Source organism: Bufo gargarizans, chromosome 10 (assembly GCF_014858855.1).
Source record: "Bufo gargarizans isolate SCDJY-AF-19 chromosome 10, ASM1485885v1, whole genome shotgun sequence".
NCBI lineage: Eukaryota > Metazoa > Chordata > Amphibia > Anura > Bufonidae > Bufo > Bufo gargarizans.
In genome coordinates, this window is record NC_058089.1 from 87,416,431 (window position 1) to 87,435,052 (window position 18,622).

General features: G+C 43.7%; 1 protein-coding gene across 4 annotated transcripts in view; it reads right to left on the reverse strand.

Annotated features, from left to right (window-relative positions):
• Positions 1-18,622, reverse strand: part of PHAF1 (phagosome assembly factor 1) — an 81,556-nt gene that overhangs the window by 45,126 nt on the left and 17,808 nt on the right. For all 4 annotated transcript variants that reach the window (XM_044270959.1, XM_044270956.1, XM_044270957.1 and 1 more), the window contains exons 3-10: positions 12,562-12,644; positions 9,978-10,061; positions 9,844-9,887; positions 8,612-8,691; positions 8,410-8,504; positions 7,096-7,193; positions 6,894-7,006; positions 4,311-4,444 (exon numbers count right to left, since the gene is read on the reverse strand). In XM_044270959.1, the coding sequence (XP_044126894.1) occupies positions 4,311-4,444; positions 6,894-7,006; positions 7,096-7,193; positions 8,410-8,504; positions 8,612-8,691; positions 9,844-9,887; positions 9,978-10,061; positions 12,562-12,644 (731 nt within the window). The remainder of the gene's footprint in view (positions 1-4,310; positions 4,445-6,893; positions 7,007-7,095; positions 7,194-8,409; positions 8,505-8,611; positions 8,692-9,843; positions 9,888-9,977; positions 10,062-12,561; positions 12,645-18,622) is intronic.

Here is an 18,622-nt window from a genome sequence, read left to right on the forward strand (position 1 = left end):
AAAATCTAATGACATGGCCTCCTTGTTCACCTGATCTGAACCCCATTGAGAACCTGTGGTCCATCATCAAATGTGAGATTTACAAGGAGGGAAAACAGTACACCTCTCTGAACAGTGTCTGGGAGGCTGCGGTTGCTGCTGCACGCAATGTTGATGGTGAACAGATCAAAACACTGACAGAATCCATGGATGGCAGGCTTTTGAGTGTCCTTGCAAAGAAAGGTGGCTATATTGGTCACTGATTTGTTTTGTTTTTGAATGTCAGAAATGTATATTTGTGAATGTTGAGATGTTATATTGGTTTCACTGGTAAAAATAAATAATTGAAATGGGTATATATTTGTTTTTTGTTAAGTTGCCTAATAATTATGCACAGTAATAGTCACCTGCACACACAGATATCCCCCTAAAATAGCTAAAACTAAAAACAAACTAAAAACTACTTCCAAAAATATTCAGCTTTGATATTAATGAGTTTTTTGGGTTCATGGAGAACATGGTTGTTGTTCAATAATAAAATTAATCCTCAAAAATACAACTTGCCTAATAATTCTGCACTCCCTGTATTTAAGGGGGAGCAGGACCCTGGAGGTCTGGACAAATTTATTGAGGGGGGAGCTGCAGGATCTCCAAGATCTAAACGATTAAATTGTGGGGGGAGCAGGATGTCTGGACCATTATATTTGGGGACTGGCGGTGGGAGATTTAGGATGGGTGTGGGAGGTCTTGGAGGGGTGTGGTGATGTTGGGGTGGGAGGTACTGGAGGAGTGTTTGGGTGGGAGCTCTGGATTGGGTGGGAAGTCTGAGAGGTATGTGGGGGTGGGAGATCCGGGAGGGGGGCCCATAATTTTTTTTGCTATGGGGCCCAGTCATTTCTAGCTACGCCCCTGGTTGCCATGTTGAATGTAAAAATGAAACTCAAGGATAAAGTTGGCAAACTACACCCATTTTGTCAAAGAGCCAATAGTCTTTTCTTAAGGAACACTCCTTTTGTGATGTCATGTCTGCTATTTAAGTGAATGTAACTTGAATAAATGTGTTGCTCAGGGATATGAGAAGATGCTTTCATGAAACCAACTTGTGTGTCTGGTCTCATTATAAAAGCAGTATGGTGCGCTCATACTTATACTTCTAATTGATTTGGCACCACACAAAGAAGAGACTCGCATGAATTGCGATAACAATTTGGTGTCCCTGGGTGGGCAGACAGCCCCGAAACACCAATATTAAAGAGCTGGAAAACGCCTGACATCACGTCCTTCGGCCCCCCCTCCCTCCCCCCCCCCAGCAGCAACCTCCTGGAGGGGCCCAGCCTTGTGGTGACCAGGTAACTTGGGGAGGGGAGGGTACTGGAAGGAGGGAAGCACTTTGGAGCCAATTTTTCCTTTTTTTTTTCACCTGTCCGGCGTCTTCTGCCCCCCTAGCTCCAGCCGGACCACCACCTTCGGTGTGCAGCCCCCCCCTTGGGGAGGGACACTACACCGGAACAGAGGGGACTTGCGGTGGACGGCCGTGGTAATCCGAACGCTGGCGGGAAACAGAGGCTGTAACCTGTGGTCATCCTTTGCTTCTGGAGAACGGAAAGGAGCAGGGGTCATGGGGGACCCCCTGGTCTCTCGTCTCCTAGGTGTTAGTACAGGCAGTTTTTAGGACTGCCTAAAACTCCCGCTAGAAAAAAAGGAAAAAAAAAAAAGAACAAAAACCAGCAGACCTGCAACGCAGGGAGGACTGCCTCCTACAGACACTGAGCTAAAACTGATTTAGCTTAGTCCCAGTAGGAAGGGTATAGCTAAGGGGGAGGAGCTTACACTTTGTGCTTAGTGTCCACCTCCTAGGGGCAACAGCTATACCCATGGTCAAGCCTGTATCCCCTAATGATACAGATCAGAAAGAACTATAAATAATAAAAAAAAAATGTTTTTTAAACTTTTTGCACACATTGGGTCTTTTTAACCAGCTTTGCTTCAATATTTCTGTGTTCAGCAGTTCATTGGGATAGCGGTAGAGCAGGGACCTGTCAAAGCCAGGACCAGGGCCCTGCAAATTTACTAATATTTACGCCTGGAAAGTTTAAATATTGGCGAAAATATATTCCAGCCAGGGGCAGTGCAGGGCGTAAAAAGCCAGTCTTAGTAAATCACCCACCCCCGGTGTCTTTAATAAAACTAGGAAATAAAATTGGTCAACAAAAAAAACAAGCAAAAATTATTTTGGTTGCCCAAAAAATTTAAAAGTTAGGGACATTAAACCACTAACACTTGTAAATAGTCTAGACCAGGGGTCAGCAGCCTCCAGCACGCCAGCTGTTATATAACTTGCTTCATTTGTTTCGTCAGGAGTTCTGCAAAAAGACAAGCAAAGTGTACATGCTGAGAGCCGCAGTTTGACCATGGATGAACTGCGGGAGGTTGCAGATCCCACACACTATCATAACCTGGGCCGCCAGAAACATTGATTTAGGTTCCTCAGGGGCTGGACTGCTGTACAGTGCTACCACAGAGGATTTTCAGAGTTGGTCGAAGGTCACTTAAGAGTCTCGCTATGTCCTATTGCTCCTATTAACCTTTTGGGTGTACCATAGTAAATCAGGAGATAGTAATTCTCACTAAAGTCCCACATGTAATGATTGATTAAAGCAAGCTGTTTAGCTAAAACCCCCTTTGTTTACGTCAGTAAAAAAGGCGTATTAGTGGTCACTAAGGGGTTAATAACTCTATGACACCCAGTGCCCAGTATAGCTTCCAGCTGTAGTTCTATCAGAACCAGTTTCTGAGTTGGCAGCTGAAGAATCATTTTTCATATGATGGAATGAGAACTAATTAACCTGCCCAAAAATTCACAGCACTTATTCAGAATTACTGCAACACGCGAAGAATTTTACAAGCGGTCAGGGCAGGTATGAAATCTGCAATTAACATAATATTAATGAGATATGTTTTATCATACCTGCTCCATCCTTAGTCAGCCTAAATAAATGTATCATTAACAAGAAGCTGTTTTTCTGAATCACAATCCCTGATCACACTGGTTCCTACAGATCCTTCACTCAAGAAAACCAAGACACAGACGCTGGGGATTATACTAAAAGCACTGCCCCACATGCAGCCAAATGCAGGCGGTATGCTTATTAAATAAAGTGCTTACTGATTGTCGTAACGGCTGTGCAGTTTGTAAAGAACCAGACTATGCTGTGGGCCAGTACCGCATGGTGGTATGGCCTGCAGCTCTCTCTAATTAAACTAATATAGACTGCACTGTTTAGGCAATCTGCACCGTTAATGGCCACGCGTTACCTTCTATACTGGGCAGCCGTTATCAATGCAGACCGACTAAACAGTGCAGCCTTCATTAGTTTAATTAGAGCCCAATGTGGCCCGTATGGAAGCATTGCAACACGACGTGGGCAACCTGAAGGTTCAGAAAGTGAATGGTCTAGTTAATTTAAAGGGAACCTGTCAAGTTCAACATGGTGTCTGAGCGGCAGGCAGCGTGTTATAGAGCAGTAGAAGCTTAGCAGATTGATATAACATTTTTGTGGGAAAAGATTCAGTAAAACTTTTATTTTTCCATTGAAATTTTTGTTCATTCTGGGCTTTGAAAGTCAAGGAGACAGCTGTCAATCACAGATAGGACCATCTCTCAATAACTGTTCATATAGAGATACAAGTAGCTGTCAATCATTGATAGGGCTGACTCCTGGACTTCAAAGCCCATAAAGAGCATTTAAATGAATGAAATACAAGCTTTACTGCTCAGCTCCTCCTGCTCTGTAACATGCTGCCTGCAGCTTAAACACTATGTTCAACATGACAGGTTCCCTTTAAATACCTTGCAGACAACACCAGTAGATCCAATTAAAATGAATCAATAATGTTAGTAGGTCACAAGGCAATACAACACCGAGGGCGGATGGGGTTCCGCATGTTCAGGCCGTGACAATGGTGCAGCCAAAAGCCACGAGTTGGAGTGATTTGCAAATGTACTGAGTACTAATTGGTTGGAGACTGTTATACTGTCCATTAACAATCACCAGTCAGTTAACACTTAATTCATTTGCAAACCATTGGCCACACCACGGCATGGTCATGCAGTGGGCACCAGGTTTGACTCCACTCTTAAGTGTCATGCAATTGTAGGGGCTTTACCCTTACTATCTATTTGTCAAAAAGAGTAAAAGATTACCATATAAACACAGTGGTGAAGCTTGGCCAATGTCATCATATACATAATTAGCCACAAGTAATTTCACCATGCAAGAGTCGGGCTAAGTAGAAGGTTTATTACATGTGTCCATGTTTTTCCTACTTACTTTATCCTCAGACTTGTAGAAGACTTTGTGTGGTGCACCAAGTGTGCTCAAGACATCTTGACTGGAATCTCCAAAATATACACAGCGCTCAGATGTCCGCGTCTTTGCTTCAGCCATCACTCCCGGACCACAACCTATGAAAACAAGAGAAAAAGAGTAGACTTCGTGTCAGCAAAATGTTCTCATGTAAGGGTTATTCCCATCTCAAAAAGTGACAGCAAATCGCTAAGATATGCAACACTATGACTGGTAGGGGTTAGATTTTTGGTCTGGCCTTTCTCTGCACTACAGCGGCCTGGCCACAAGGTTGTGCAAGGGAAACCAATAAAGTACTGAATCAGTGCTATGGTCTCTTCATTTTCAGGATCATGAGGGGTCCCATAAAGTAATGGCTCATCCTAGCGAAACTGCCACCATTTTACAAGATGGGAATAACACTTTAAAGACCCTTTAAAAGCCATTAGGTCAGACCTTTTTAAAGCTATGATATATGTTTATAGCCCCTGACACCAATAATAAAGGGGTTCTGCAGTTTGTTTAAACGGATGGTCTATCCTCTGGCTAGATCATCAGCATCAGATCGGCGGGGGTCCGACACCCGAGACCGCTGCCAATAAGCTGTTTGAGAAGGCAGCGGCGCTCCAGCAGTGCCGCGGCCTTCTCACTGTTTATGCTGATGATCCATCCAGAGGAGAGATCATCAGTTTAAACAAACTGCAGAACCCCTTTAACATATTACGCTGTCCAATTTGATAAAATTTCTATGATAATGTACAAATTATTGAGATGTTAAAAAATATGTATTTTTGTCTTTCCATGTAAACATTATGGTGCCACTCCATAGCAACATGTCGCGCGGTATTTAATATAATGTATGTCAATGGTGTCACAGCATGACGCGTCACATAAAATCCAACACTACTGGATTTTGTGTTGCATTTTACGCGCGACTTTTACTCCATTGACTTCAATGAAACACGTGACTTACCTGTGATATGGCTGTGACTTGGCTTCACACGACATATCACACATATTTTTGTGTTGCGCAACTCGTCACCATGTAGCTGTACCCTAAATTATGAAGTGCAGATATCATGTGGTCAAAGCACAGATCAGAGTGAGAGCAATGGAGGACTGTTAAAGGGGTTGTCCGAGTTATGAAAAACAAAATATAGCACTGAAAATCTGATGGGCAGCAATATATATATATATTTCCTCATTTCCCTGGTTCTTTTTTGGCCCTTTGTTTACATGCAATAAAAACAACCTCTGCCCCTCCCCCAAAACAACCTCTGCCCCTCCCCCCTGCTCTGCTAAGGGAGTGAATACAAGAGCTGCCCTGAGTGACATGTCTGCCTGCTGGGAGACTCAGCAACATGTTGTATGTGTAGAATTACAATTCCACCTGTATAATGACACTGCTAATACACAGAGGATCTTCCCCCTACCTTCTTGTGCAATGCTCTCTCTAGTCTGTCAGATCCTGTGCCCAGAATTGTCACTGCTGCAGGTAGTCATTATGTGCAGCTTAAGGGGTTAAGAATCTTGAGAGAGAGAGAGAGAGAGAGAGAAGCTGACATCACAGGTCATGTGACCCCCTGTGAAATCTGAGAAACCAGCCACTGGAGATAAAGTGAGTGAATTGGAAAGCTGTTACATTTGCTTAGTTAGGAACATAGAAAGAACAAAAAAATAACTTGGATAACCCCTTTAACAGAATTGTTATTGGCCCCATTACCTAATGGTCAGTATTGGGTAAAATCCTATCGTTAGGATGTCTATTAGTCCAAAAAATGCCAGAAAAAAATTCCACCATTTTCTTTGAATTCACATATGCTTTTATGGTAGATTTTGTGATTTTTTTTTGGGCAAAACACCAAAAGCCAGACCATTTTGCAAGATAAAAAAAAAAAAACACTGAAAAAATAGACCCAAAAAGTAAAATAAAAAAAATGTTAAATGCATGTTACTGCATTTTAATAAATTCCCATAGCCCTACAGCTAACATCTGGAGGCGGTAAAACACTGGTAAAAATGCCAAAATTACTGTGTGCGAAACCAGCTTATGGTGAAAGTCTAATAAGTGTATGACTAAGGCCTCACGCAAAATACGGATACCTTCCAACTGCATTCCATACTTGTGCCACTCCCATCGATAGAAAGGGCTATTCTTGTTTGCAATATTGACAAGAATAGGACATGTTCTATCATTTAAAGTATGAAAAATGGATCAGTGAAAAATATGGTCGTGTGCATGAGGCATTAGGGTACGGCTACACAGCAACACTAGCTGCACAAGAGGTGATCCCATAGAAATGAATGAGTTCGCCGATCAAGTCACAAGAAATCAAACACTGCTGGATTTCTTGCGACAGGCATGGTGAGCCTATTCATTTCTATGGGATCACTGCTAGTCAGCTGTCGCGCAAACACTACTATAAACTGTATACCGGAACAGGAGTAAAGATAGATGCCCCTGTGCTAGACCACAATGGAAGTTTGAGTTTTTCTTTAAAATAACGTATATAAAGATTTTTTTGAGGTGCCTGTATATACAACAGAAGTCCATACAACCTGAAATACCTGTGCTGATGAGACGGAGTCTCAGTCCTAAAGGTCCAGATGCATCACGCAAAACGTCAACACTTTCTGCATACACGTTGCCCAGATAGCAGCTCAGAGGCATAGGAGGAGCTCTACCAGGACAGAAAACCAGGATGTAACATGTCAAAACATCAGGTGAAACAAAGAAGAAAGGCTGTAAAAGTTCAAACCACTTTCTCACTTTGTATCTTGGAGGCTGTTACCGCTGTAGATGTACATACGCTTCACCATGGCTCCATGTGGTATCTGAATCGATGCCAACCCATGGGCAAAATTAGGCTTTAAAGCAAAGAAAATAATAAGCCTTTATTATCATTGAATACAATCACCAAATAAACACATGGTGTCATACTACATGAATATTATTTATCGCACTTATATAGAGCTGCTATATTCGGCAGCGCTTAACAGACATTAGCATCAAGCTGTCCCCAATGGGGCTCACAATCTAAGTTAGTTCTTGCTCTTATAGTCAAATATCATATATAAAGGGGATATCCAACCCATAAAAATGCCGACCCATACGCCCGGGCCTCTCGCACAGGTTGTACTTACTTGCTCCCCGGCACCCGCTCCATCTCTCCGTTGCGCTGATGAAAACATCCGGTATCAGAGGGAGGGGAGGAAGCCAAAAACAGGCCACGACAGGGATGAGCCTCCATAGCATTGCGGGTGACATGCAGCGGCGGCTGTGCAGGTGTCAGAAACAACGCGGGTGCCAGGGAGCAAGTGAAGTACAACCTGTGCAAGAGACTCGGGCGTAGGGGGAGGCATTTTTAAGGGGTTGTCCCATTAAAGTATCCCATATCCACAGTGTCTGAATGGCAGGGGTCTGACCACTGTGGCCACTGCAGTCACTAGAATAGGGGCCTGTGTTCCTCCCTTTAAATGAAGCGGCAGACAAGCATGCAAGCTGCCACTCCATTCATCTCTATGCGTCTGGAAGAAATAGCAAAGTACAAGGGAAGAGATGAATAAAGTGGTAGCACACATGTATGTCCGCTTCTACATTCAAACAGGAAACTCGTCCGCCAATCAGACATGCTATCACATATCCTGTGGATAGGGGATCCAATGTTATCTAATGGACAACCCCATTAATGTGTTAGAAATAATGATATAGATACATGGGTGAAGAGCAGTGATGGCCAGTTCGCATTGTTCGCCCGCGAACACATGCGGGCTGCCATCTTTTCTCACAAGTCCGGCGAGGCGCAGGTAAGCCCTTACCTGTGCCTGAGCCGGTCTGAAAACAAGTGCGGTCAGCGGGAGCAGGCAGTTCCGAGAACAGCCCGATGAAGGCCCCTGGTGGCTGTTCTCGGAACTGCCTGCTCCCGGTGATCGCATTTGATTTCAGACCGGCTTGCGCACATGCACAGGTAAGGACTAACCTGTGCCTTGCCGGACTTGTCAGAAAAGATGGCCTGCTGCATGTGTTCGCGGGCGAACAATGCGAACTGGCCATCACTGGTGAAGAGGATGCCAGATGTCTTACCTCATATTTAGGGGCTTCTGTCCAAGAATCCAGTTGAAAAGAGAAAGATAAACCGCGGAAGTTGAGGTGGAACAGTTGCTCAGCTGAGTTGTATACTGCAATAAACAAAGGCATAGATTACTTCGGTCTTACCCCAGGTAGACTAAAGCTATTATATTCATGGCTCCAAGCTGCTCATAGAGTAGCTAGGAGGTGTCTTTACCTCCTGGATGTGTTGCTCCGAATGACTGATCTATCTGCTCTATAGTGGGAGCTATGGCCTGTGAGTTGAAGTGAACTCCACTGGAACAATAAAAACAGGCGCAATTAGTGGAAATACAGAAATATCAAATGCGTGAACAGAGGGGGTTTATAAAAGGGGCAAAGAAGCAAATACAGTAATTTCCTTTCAATCAGCAAATTATAGTCTGGAAATCCTGCTAATCCAGCATAAGATCATACCAGTGTATTACTGTACTGCGGCGGCGGCAGCAGCAGCAGAAAGCGCACGGGGTCATAGCAACCAATGACGCCGTGCGCGTCATTGGTTATCTAATGGAAGAAATCCAGGCCGGTATCACACGGTCCATGTTCCACAGACGTGTGCATGAGGCTTAAGAGCGCAGGGAGAACTGCACCATCTTCCAACAGTTGATCGTCGGGGGTCCCAGTAGTCTGGGACAATCTAAGAATAACATCCTCCTTAATCTGAACCTCTCGCTCCCGTCTCCAAGACTTCCCTCGAGCTGCACCACAGCTTTAAAGAGGTTAAAGGATAATTAATCAATATCAGATCGATGGGGTTCCGGCACCCCAATGATCAGCTAGAGGCCACTGTGTTACAGTGAGCACTTCAACCTCTTCCTTGGCCAGAGACATCATGTTCACTGGTCAAATATTCTAGTCGCAGCTTAGTTACATTCAAGTGAATGAGCCTGAGCTGCAATACAAACTACAGCCACTATACAATGTATGGCACTGTGCTTGGTAAGCAGTAAGCAACGCCTCCTCTCTAAACAGCTGATCAGCAGGAGTGCAAGGACTTGGACCTCCACTGATCTGGTATTGATGACCTATCCTAAGGATAGGCTATCAATATTAAATTCTCGGTCAACCCCTTTAAGCGTGCCCTAAAAGCAAATCTCTTTAGGGTGGTCTATCACATTCACTGATCTAATACTTCTCCACTCGCCCTCCTTCAACATTATTCCTCAGAACCTGATCCCTTCATCCAAGAGTATCTGACAGACACCATGCCCTCAGAAGCACTACATAAACGGGTCGGTGGCTGACACATGAAGCTCATAATGTACTAAGCTATTCAGTGCCTTTTGTGCCTCCCCTACTTCCTCACAGATTGCAAGCTCTTGGGAGCAGGGCACTCACTCCTCATGTCTGAACTTCTGATTAGTTTATTACTTTGTAATGTCTAATTAAAAAAATATTATTACTCACCAGTATTTTAATTTTACTTTTGACAAATCATAAACTTCTATCACCTGAAATAGGAGATAAACATTTGAGATGTCAGTGTGATCCGACTCTGGACGCCTCTACCAAACTGTAATGGATACGTACAAGTCTCTCACCTTTAGCCTTTGATTATAAGCATCAAACAGCAGTTTGATCCCGTCCTGAGTCAGGCTGAGGATGAGGTCATGATTCAGTGGACACTGGAAGATACAGCAGGTTCATGAGAGCAAACAACCCCAATCATAGAACTCATTGGGACCATATCCAGAGGATAACCCATCAGACTACCAAACAGAATTAAGGACACATACAACAAGCAACTGTGCAAAACATTTTCATGCAACTTAATCAGTCTTATATACTAATATGACAAAACTATTGTTTAAAGATTACCCATTATTTCAAAAGACTCTTCAGAATAAGTGGCCATATGTGTATACATGAGTGATAGCACTACATATGAGCATTATATTACCTGGCATTTTCAGCAGTTTTTCCCTCTGCGGCTTGATCTGTAATTTCCAAGTGTCTCTAACCTGATTGGTGGAGACTAGATGCTCAACATGTCTGCCCATAGAATACACATGGAGACAGCAGATTCTGCTTCATTTCTCTCACTCACTCAGAATCAGCATACTGGGCATTACAGAGAAGTGCCGAGCAGTATAGATGTGAATAAAGCACTTGTGGTGACATATACTTACTATTAGATATTAAATCATACCTGCGCCTCTCTGTCTCACTCAGCAGCTCACTGCTCCCCACCCCCTCCCCAGACTTCTATGAGATGATGTAGTATGATCCTTCAGTGAGCAGGCAGCCTGTCTTAGACCCCATTTAAGGTGCCTTCACATACGGCAACTTTTGTGGCAGAAAATTCCACAACTGAAAATCAGTTCCATTCATTTGAATGGGGTAGCTAGAACATAGATTTCTGCAAGCCCCATTATGGTGAATGTAACAGATTTTTAGTCGCAGAATTTTCTGCCACGTATGAAGGCACCCTTATACTGCTTGATGTTCGGGCAGATTATTACTAACGAGCATTTGTATGGGCTCTCAGTAGCGATAATCTGCCAGTGTAAAGGTGCAGCTGATTACCTGAAGAATGAGCGAAATGCTTGTTCATCAGATAATAGGATTGTTGATGCGTTCACCTAAATCGTCTTTTGCCGGCAGTAGATCGTGCTACATCAACTCTGCTGCCGGCAAACAATTATTTTGTAAGGGGACAAGCGATGCATTAGCAATCACTCCTACCCCTGTGGAGGAGATTGCTGCATGTTAAATCAAATCCATATGCTCAAGGAAGCGTACACACCAGAATCCGCATATATCTTAAAGGGTACATAAACCTTTGGGAGAAAGCACGATCATGCAGCAACACTTCTCAGAGTGCTCTGCCAGTTTTTATAAGGACACGTCTAAGGCTTGGGTTCATACTGCCCGGGACTCTGCCCCTGACTCAATTACTGCCCTCTCATGGTTGGCGAGACTACCATGCCCTTCGCATTCACATCTATCTTTTACGACGCACCAGACCATTTTGATTCTGTCTTCCATAAACCGAATGGCGTCATTAATCAACCCTAAAGGCCCTTTATTGATGATAACTGACCATCCCAACTTTCCCCCGGCCCGGTCGACTGGACCCTTCCTTACGGGCACGCGGAGCCGCCCTCTCCGGTTCTGTCATGTCCTCTCAGGTTCTGCATTGAAGCCCCTATCTCATATACTGGACACTCCGACCCCCTCCGCTCGTGGCTCTATAGAGTTTTTACAGCTTCGTAATTTCCACTCCTCTTTGGCCAAGACTCATAATTTATCCCGCAACCTAACGGACTTTGAAAAGATGCGTCTTTCCCCCTCTGCGGTCCTACGTCCTGTATCATCTGTTTACAAGCTGCTTATACACCGGCGGTCCTTGTGCCCTCCCCTGTTTTGCCAGGCATGGGAACGTGACTTAGGGAGGCAGTATACCCCTGCTCAATGGAACAAATGTTTCTTGTTGTCTCACAAATCCACGATTTCTACCAAAGCTCAAGAAACGAGTTATAAAATTGTCTCTAGGTGGTACAGAGTGTCGGTGCTGCTCCACCGATGGTTCCCGACAGTATCGGATCGTTGCTGGAGATGTCTTACGGAGAAGGGCACAATGCTCCATGTCTGGTGACAGTGTAGTGTGCTGCGCCCTTTCTGGTACTTTGTCCAAAAAACGGTCACTGAGGTCACCAGGGTCCTAATGCAGAACTCCCCAGAGACCTTTTTTGCTGTTTGATAGCACTCTGAATGCCCCAGCTTATAAGAAATCTCTATTGAAATAAATGATACAGGCGGCGAAAGCGGTGATCCCCAGACGCTGGAAATCCACCTCTCCCTCCTCCCCTGAGGAGTGGTTTGAGGAAATTGTTCGCTTAGTATTGGTTGTTTTACTCCCGATTCTGATCCTGAACTCTGTTCCTAACTACTCAACTACTTTATGAACATTATTGCCATAATCTCTTACTATTCTGGAGGCCACGAACTCAGAATCCAACCAGAATTCATCTCAGGAGTTATGGGAGATTCTTTAGAATCCACACTTCAGTCCAGCCAGTGCCACATCGACTGTGGCTTAGAGGGTCCACCTCTCCAGGGTGAAGAACAACAGGTTTTTATCAATGGCAGCTGACTGACGTGTTTAAAATCAGAGAAACCTACCTGCTCGCTATACAGGTTCTGCACATTCCGGATGGTCCTGCAATGCTTCTGGAGGATTGCTACTGCCTGAGCCAGGGGCATTCCTATAAAGGAAAGGTGATATTAGTATCTGTCCTGGTTTAGGTCAACATTAAAGACCACTCAAATCTGCACTTCTACTAAGATAAAGTAAATGACATAAAAGCAAAGATGTTAAGTTTCTCATACATATAACATAAAAGGTGGGTGGCATAAAAAGACTGGTCCTATGTCAACTCATTCTTGTGATTGACAACCCCGAAAACATTTCTGATGCAAATTATCTTTATGGTCAGATAATGGGTGCTTAACTATCAAGGATTTGCAAAAAAAATGGAAAACTTGAATAATCTGGTAAAACAAGCAAGTGCAATAAACCAGAGCTCACAGACAGCCTACAACAGAAGAAGGAAGCCCCTACCCTTACGAGGGCTTACATTCTATAAAAGAAGGAAAGAGCAGCAGGTGAGGACAGAAGCTGCTTATTTCGTTGTGCTGTCAAGACGGGGTTATTGCAGGTTGCAAGCTTTTCATAAGAGGTGTATTTTCAGGGTGCCTCTGAACGTGCAATGGTTAGCTAGTGAAAGGACTAGCAGAAAGGATAATATATATATATATACACTGCCTGATCAAAAAAAAAAAAAAAAAAAAAAAAGTCGTCACCTGGATTTAACTAAGCAAACAGTTATGAGCCTCCTATTGGATAATTACAGCATGGGCGATTATTTTTTAGCTGGCAACACGTTTTTTAACCCCAACTGGGGTTGCTTCTTAAACGTCCATGTTGAAAGACACATCTCGTGGTCGTGAAAAAGATGTTAGTCTGTTTGAGAATCATTGGCATGCATCAAGCAGAGAAAACATCTAAGGAGATTACAGAAACTACTAACATTGGGTTAATTACTGTCTAACGCATTATTAAAAACTGCGAAGGATAGTAGGGACCCATCGTATTCGAGGAAGAAATGTGGCGGGGAAAAAATCCTGATTGATCATGATCGGCGATCACTTAAACATTTGGTGAAATCAAATCGATGAAAAACAGTAGAACTCAGGGCTATGTTTAATAGTGAAAGTAAGAGCATTTCCACAGGCACAATGCGAAGAGAACTCAAGGGATTGAGTCTGAACAGCTGTGTAGCCGTAAGAAAACCACTAATCAATGAGGCAAAAAAAAAAAAGGCTTAAATTTGCTAGGGAGCATAAAGATTGGGCTCTGGAGCAATGGAAGAAGACCAGATGAGTCCAGATTTACCCTGTTCCAGAGTGATGGGCGCATCAGGGTAAGAGGAGAGGCAGATTAAGTGATGCATCCATCATGCCTAGTGCCTACTGTACAAGCCTGTGGGGGCAGTGCTATGATCTGGGGTTGCTGCAGTTGGTCAGGTCTAGGTTCAGCAACAGTATGTGCTCCACGAATGAGGTCAGCTGACTACCTGAACATACTGAATGACCAGATTATTCCATCAATGGATTTGTTCTTCCCTAAATGGCACGGGCATATTCAAAGATGACAATGCCAGGATTCATTGGGCTCAAATTGTTAAAGAGTTGTTCAGGGAGCATGATACATCATTTTCACACATGGATTGGACATCACAGAGTTCAGACCTTAACCCCATAGAGAATCTCTGGGATGTGCTGGTGAAGGCTTTGCGCAGCAGTCAGACTTTACCATCATCAATGCAAGATCTTGGTGAAAAATTTATGCAACACTGGATGGAAATAAATCTTGTGACATTGCAGAAGCTTATCGTAATAAAAGGCTTTTTTTTGGTGGGGACTTCTTTTTTGGACAGGCAGTGTATATACACAATGCATTAGGAAAGTCTTCAGGCTCTCACTTTTTTCAGACTTTGCTATGTTGCAGCCTTGTGCTGAAATCAAAAGAATTCAAGTTCTCTCCCCACAATCTGCACTCAGTTCCCAATGATGAGAAAGTAAAAACAGAAATTTAGAATTCTTTGCTCATTTATTAAAAAGGAAAAACTAAAGATTTAGTATAGACTCTATGACACTTAAAATTTAGCTCTGGGGCCTCGCATTTCTCTTGATCATCTTCGAGATGTTTCTTCACCTTGACTGGAGTCCACCTGTGGCAAAATTAGTTGATGACATGATTTGGAAATACACAGAGCTATCTATACAAGGTCTCACAGCTGAACCATTGGGTTCTTGGAGACCAAGAACCCAATGGTCACTCTGGGTGTGCTCCTTGTGTGCAGATGGGAGAAACTTCCAGAAGGTCAACCATCACTGCAGCCCTCTACCAATCTGGGCTTTATGGCAGAGTGGTCAGAAAGAAGCCAATCCTAAGTAAAATACACATAAAAGTTGCCCTAAAGGCACCTAAAAGAACTCTCAGACTGGGAGAAACAAGATCCTTTGGTCTGATGAAACCAAGATTAACCTTTTTGGCCAGAGGAAACCAGTCACTGCTCATCATCTGCCCAATACCACCCCTACAGTAAAGCATGGTGGTGGTAGCATTATGCTGTGGGAGTGTTTTTAAGTGGCTGAGGCAGGGAGACTGGTCAGGGTTGAGGGAAAGCTGAATGGCGCAAAGCACAGAGATATTCTTAATGTAAACCTGTGGACCGCAGACTGGGTCGAAGGTTTACCTTCTAACAAGACAATGACACTAATCACACAGTCAAGACAATGCAGGAGTGGCTTAGAAACAACTCTGAATGCCCTTCAATGGTCCAGAGCCCTGACCCCAATCGAACATCTCTGGAGAGATCTGAAAATGGTTGTCCACCGACAGTCCCCATCCAACCTGACAGAGCTTGAGAGGCTCTGCAGAGAAGAACGGCACAAAATTCCCAAATCCAGGTGTGCAAACCTTGTGGCATCAAACCCAAGAAGACTGGAGGCTGTAATCGCTGCCACAGGGGCTTCAACTAAGTCCTGAGCAAAGGGTGTGAATACTTATGTCAAGGCAAGATTTTAGGTTTTCCTTTTCAATAAATTAGCAAAGATTTCGAACATTCTGTTTTCACTGAGTGCAGAATGATGGGGAACAATTTATAAATATATATATATATATATATATATACACACACACACACACACCGTATATACTCGAGTATAAGACGAGTTTTTTGGCACATATTTTTGTGCTCAAAAAGCCCCCTCGTCTTAGGCTACTTTCACACTAGCGTTCGGGCGGATCCGTTCTGAACGGATCCGCTCATAATAATGCAGACGGAGGCTCCGTTCAGAACGGATCCGTCTGCATTATATTAGCTAAAAAAAGCTAAGTGTGAAAATAGCCTCGGACGGATCCGTCCAGACTTTCAATGTAAAGTCAATGGGGGACGGATCCGCCTGAAGATTGAGCCACAGGGTGACATCTTCAAACGGATCCGTCCCCATTGACTTACATTGTAAGTCTGGGCGGATCCGCACGCCTCCGCACGGCCAGGCGGACACCCGAAAGCTGCAAGCAGCGTTCAGCTGTCCGCCTGTCCGTGCGGAGGCGAGCGGAGCGGAGGCTGAACGCCGCCAGACTGATGCAGTCTGAGCGGATCCGCTCCATTCAGACTGCATCAGGGCTGGACGGCTGCGTTCGGGTCCGCTCGTGAGCCCCTTCAAACGGAGCTCACGAACGGACCAGCGAACGCTAGTGTGAAAGCAGCCTTATACTCGAGTCTAGGTCTTGATTGCGAAAATTCGCAAAAGAAAAAAAATAAAAATAAAAAATAAAAATCGCATTCAAATTTTCGCATAAAAATTCGCATGAACTGGTATTTTCACAAAAATCTTATATTCGCTTTAGTTGGTTTTTGTACTGTTAAAGTTATTGTTGATACCATATTGTTTTTCTTTGAAATAAATATTCAAAAACCTTTAACCTACTGATGCCTCAATTAATGTCATTTTATTGGTACGGTATCTATTTTTATTTTTGAAATTTACCAGTAGCTGCTGCATTTCCCACCCTAGTCTTATACTCGAGTCAATAATTTTTCCCATTTTTTGGGGGTAAAAATTAGGGGCCTCGGCTTATATTCGGGTCGGCTTATACTCGAGTATATACGGTATATATATATATATATATATATGCACTGGTAATCAAAAGGGAGAAGGCAAAGATAACGCATTATTACCAGGTGGAATTCCTTAGGTGCTGAAAACTTTCTCTACAATGGTGAAGTAAAAAAATAAGATAAAAGTTTGACGGTGGCCGCTTCCAAAATGAGTCATCCCAGGATGTTTGTGGTGTCACAATGACACAGGAAATGGGAGTCCAGAGTCCTTATAAATCAGGTGACGGCATGTGCCCAAAACATTCAGAAACAAAACATGATCAGGATGTTCCTGATAAAATAATATATAACCCATATTTCTTATGTGTCATGTATGCCTTGCCATGTAAGACATATACGGTGAATGTCTTTTGCTTTCCACACTGTTATAGTCTACACTTCATGCAAAGCACAAAGATGAACCACAGAAATGCATGCTACTATGGTACATAAGGCAGGATTTTAAGAGAAAAAGAGATTCCTGATTGTTACCATGGTTAGCATGGTGGCTCAGTGGTTAGCACTGGTCCTAGGTTTTAATCAGACCAAGGACAACTTCTGCATGGAGTTTGTAAGTTCTGCCAGTGTTTGCATGGTTTAAATCCACACACCAAGGGACTGCGGGTCCCTATCTTAGATGCTGCATGAAAGATATGAAATTTGCGGTTTGTTATTAATATTTTACTCACTTATATAGCGCTGACATATTCACAGACATCATCATTGTTTGCTGTCTCCACAGTCTAAATTCCCTATTACTATGTCTTTGGAGTGTAGGAGGAAACCTGAATACCCAGACGAACCCCACGCAAACACGGGGAGAACATACAAACTCCATGCAGATGTTGTCCTTGGTCAGATTTGAACCCAGGACCCCAGCACTCGAAGGCACCAATGCTGCCTATTTGTACACTTGTTTGTTCCCAATAACTGTCCTGACCATCACCCCGTCTAGATGGGCTATTAGCCACCACCACAATCCTAGCAGTATTCAGACCACTGTAACCCTTCAGTAGCAATGTACGAGTAAGCGGTTGTCATAGACTGTGCTGATGCCTAGTCTCGAAGAGCAGCCATTCGCCATTCTAAGGGCTGTATTACATTAAAAGATCAGGCAGACGGTTATCGAGAGGGGAAGCGTTCCTTCCAGGTATCGCCTGCTCTTCAGTGGAGGAGACCGCTGCTATTACATGCAGTGAGCTCTTCCACAGTATCGGGAGAAGTGATCGCTAATGCCATTGCTCGTTCCCATACTGACTAGTTGTTTGCCGGCAGCAGAGCATGATTAGACAGCACAATCTATCGCCAGAAAACAATGATTTTTAAGCATGCTAAAAAAAATCTGGATTACCCGGTGAACAAGCTCGTTCGGGCAGACAATCTGCTGGTGTAATACAGCCCTAAAGGGGCAGGTAAGAAGAGATGCAGCAGGGAAATGGAGGGAAGGTGAATATTTATACAGTTTTAAAGGGTTCTGTCAGTCCCTACATGTTATAGAGGACCTAGGACACTAAACATACGACAAAGTGTCCTCTACGACACCAGCAGTAATCAGCTGTGATCCGTGGGGAAAACGTGGAAGTGTTTCCCTGCTGCAGCTCCAGCATCGGGAAAGAGGTAATTATTACACAGTGCGCAGGTAACTCTGTGAAATGAAGGAGAGGACAGGTCCTCCATGGTGAGATATACTCTTTGTATCTAAGAATTGATGATCATCCTCTGCTAACTCTGAATTTCCTAACAGGGAGTATGAAAATGTGTTTTCTAACCCAGGCAACTACTTAAAAGGAAGTCTGTCAGCAGCTTTGCTGAACAAAACGGCTTACAGATATAGACAGGAAGTAATACACACGTCTGAGGCTACTTTAACACTAGCGTTTTTTGCGGATCTGTCATGGATCTGCAAAAACGCTTCTGTTTTACAATAATACAACCGCATGCATCTGTCATGAATGGATCTGGTTGTTTTAGGTCTTCTATAGCCATGATTGTGTCAGAGAAAACGGATCCGT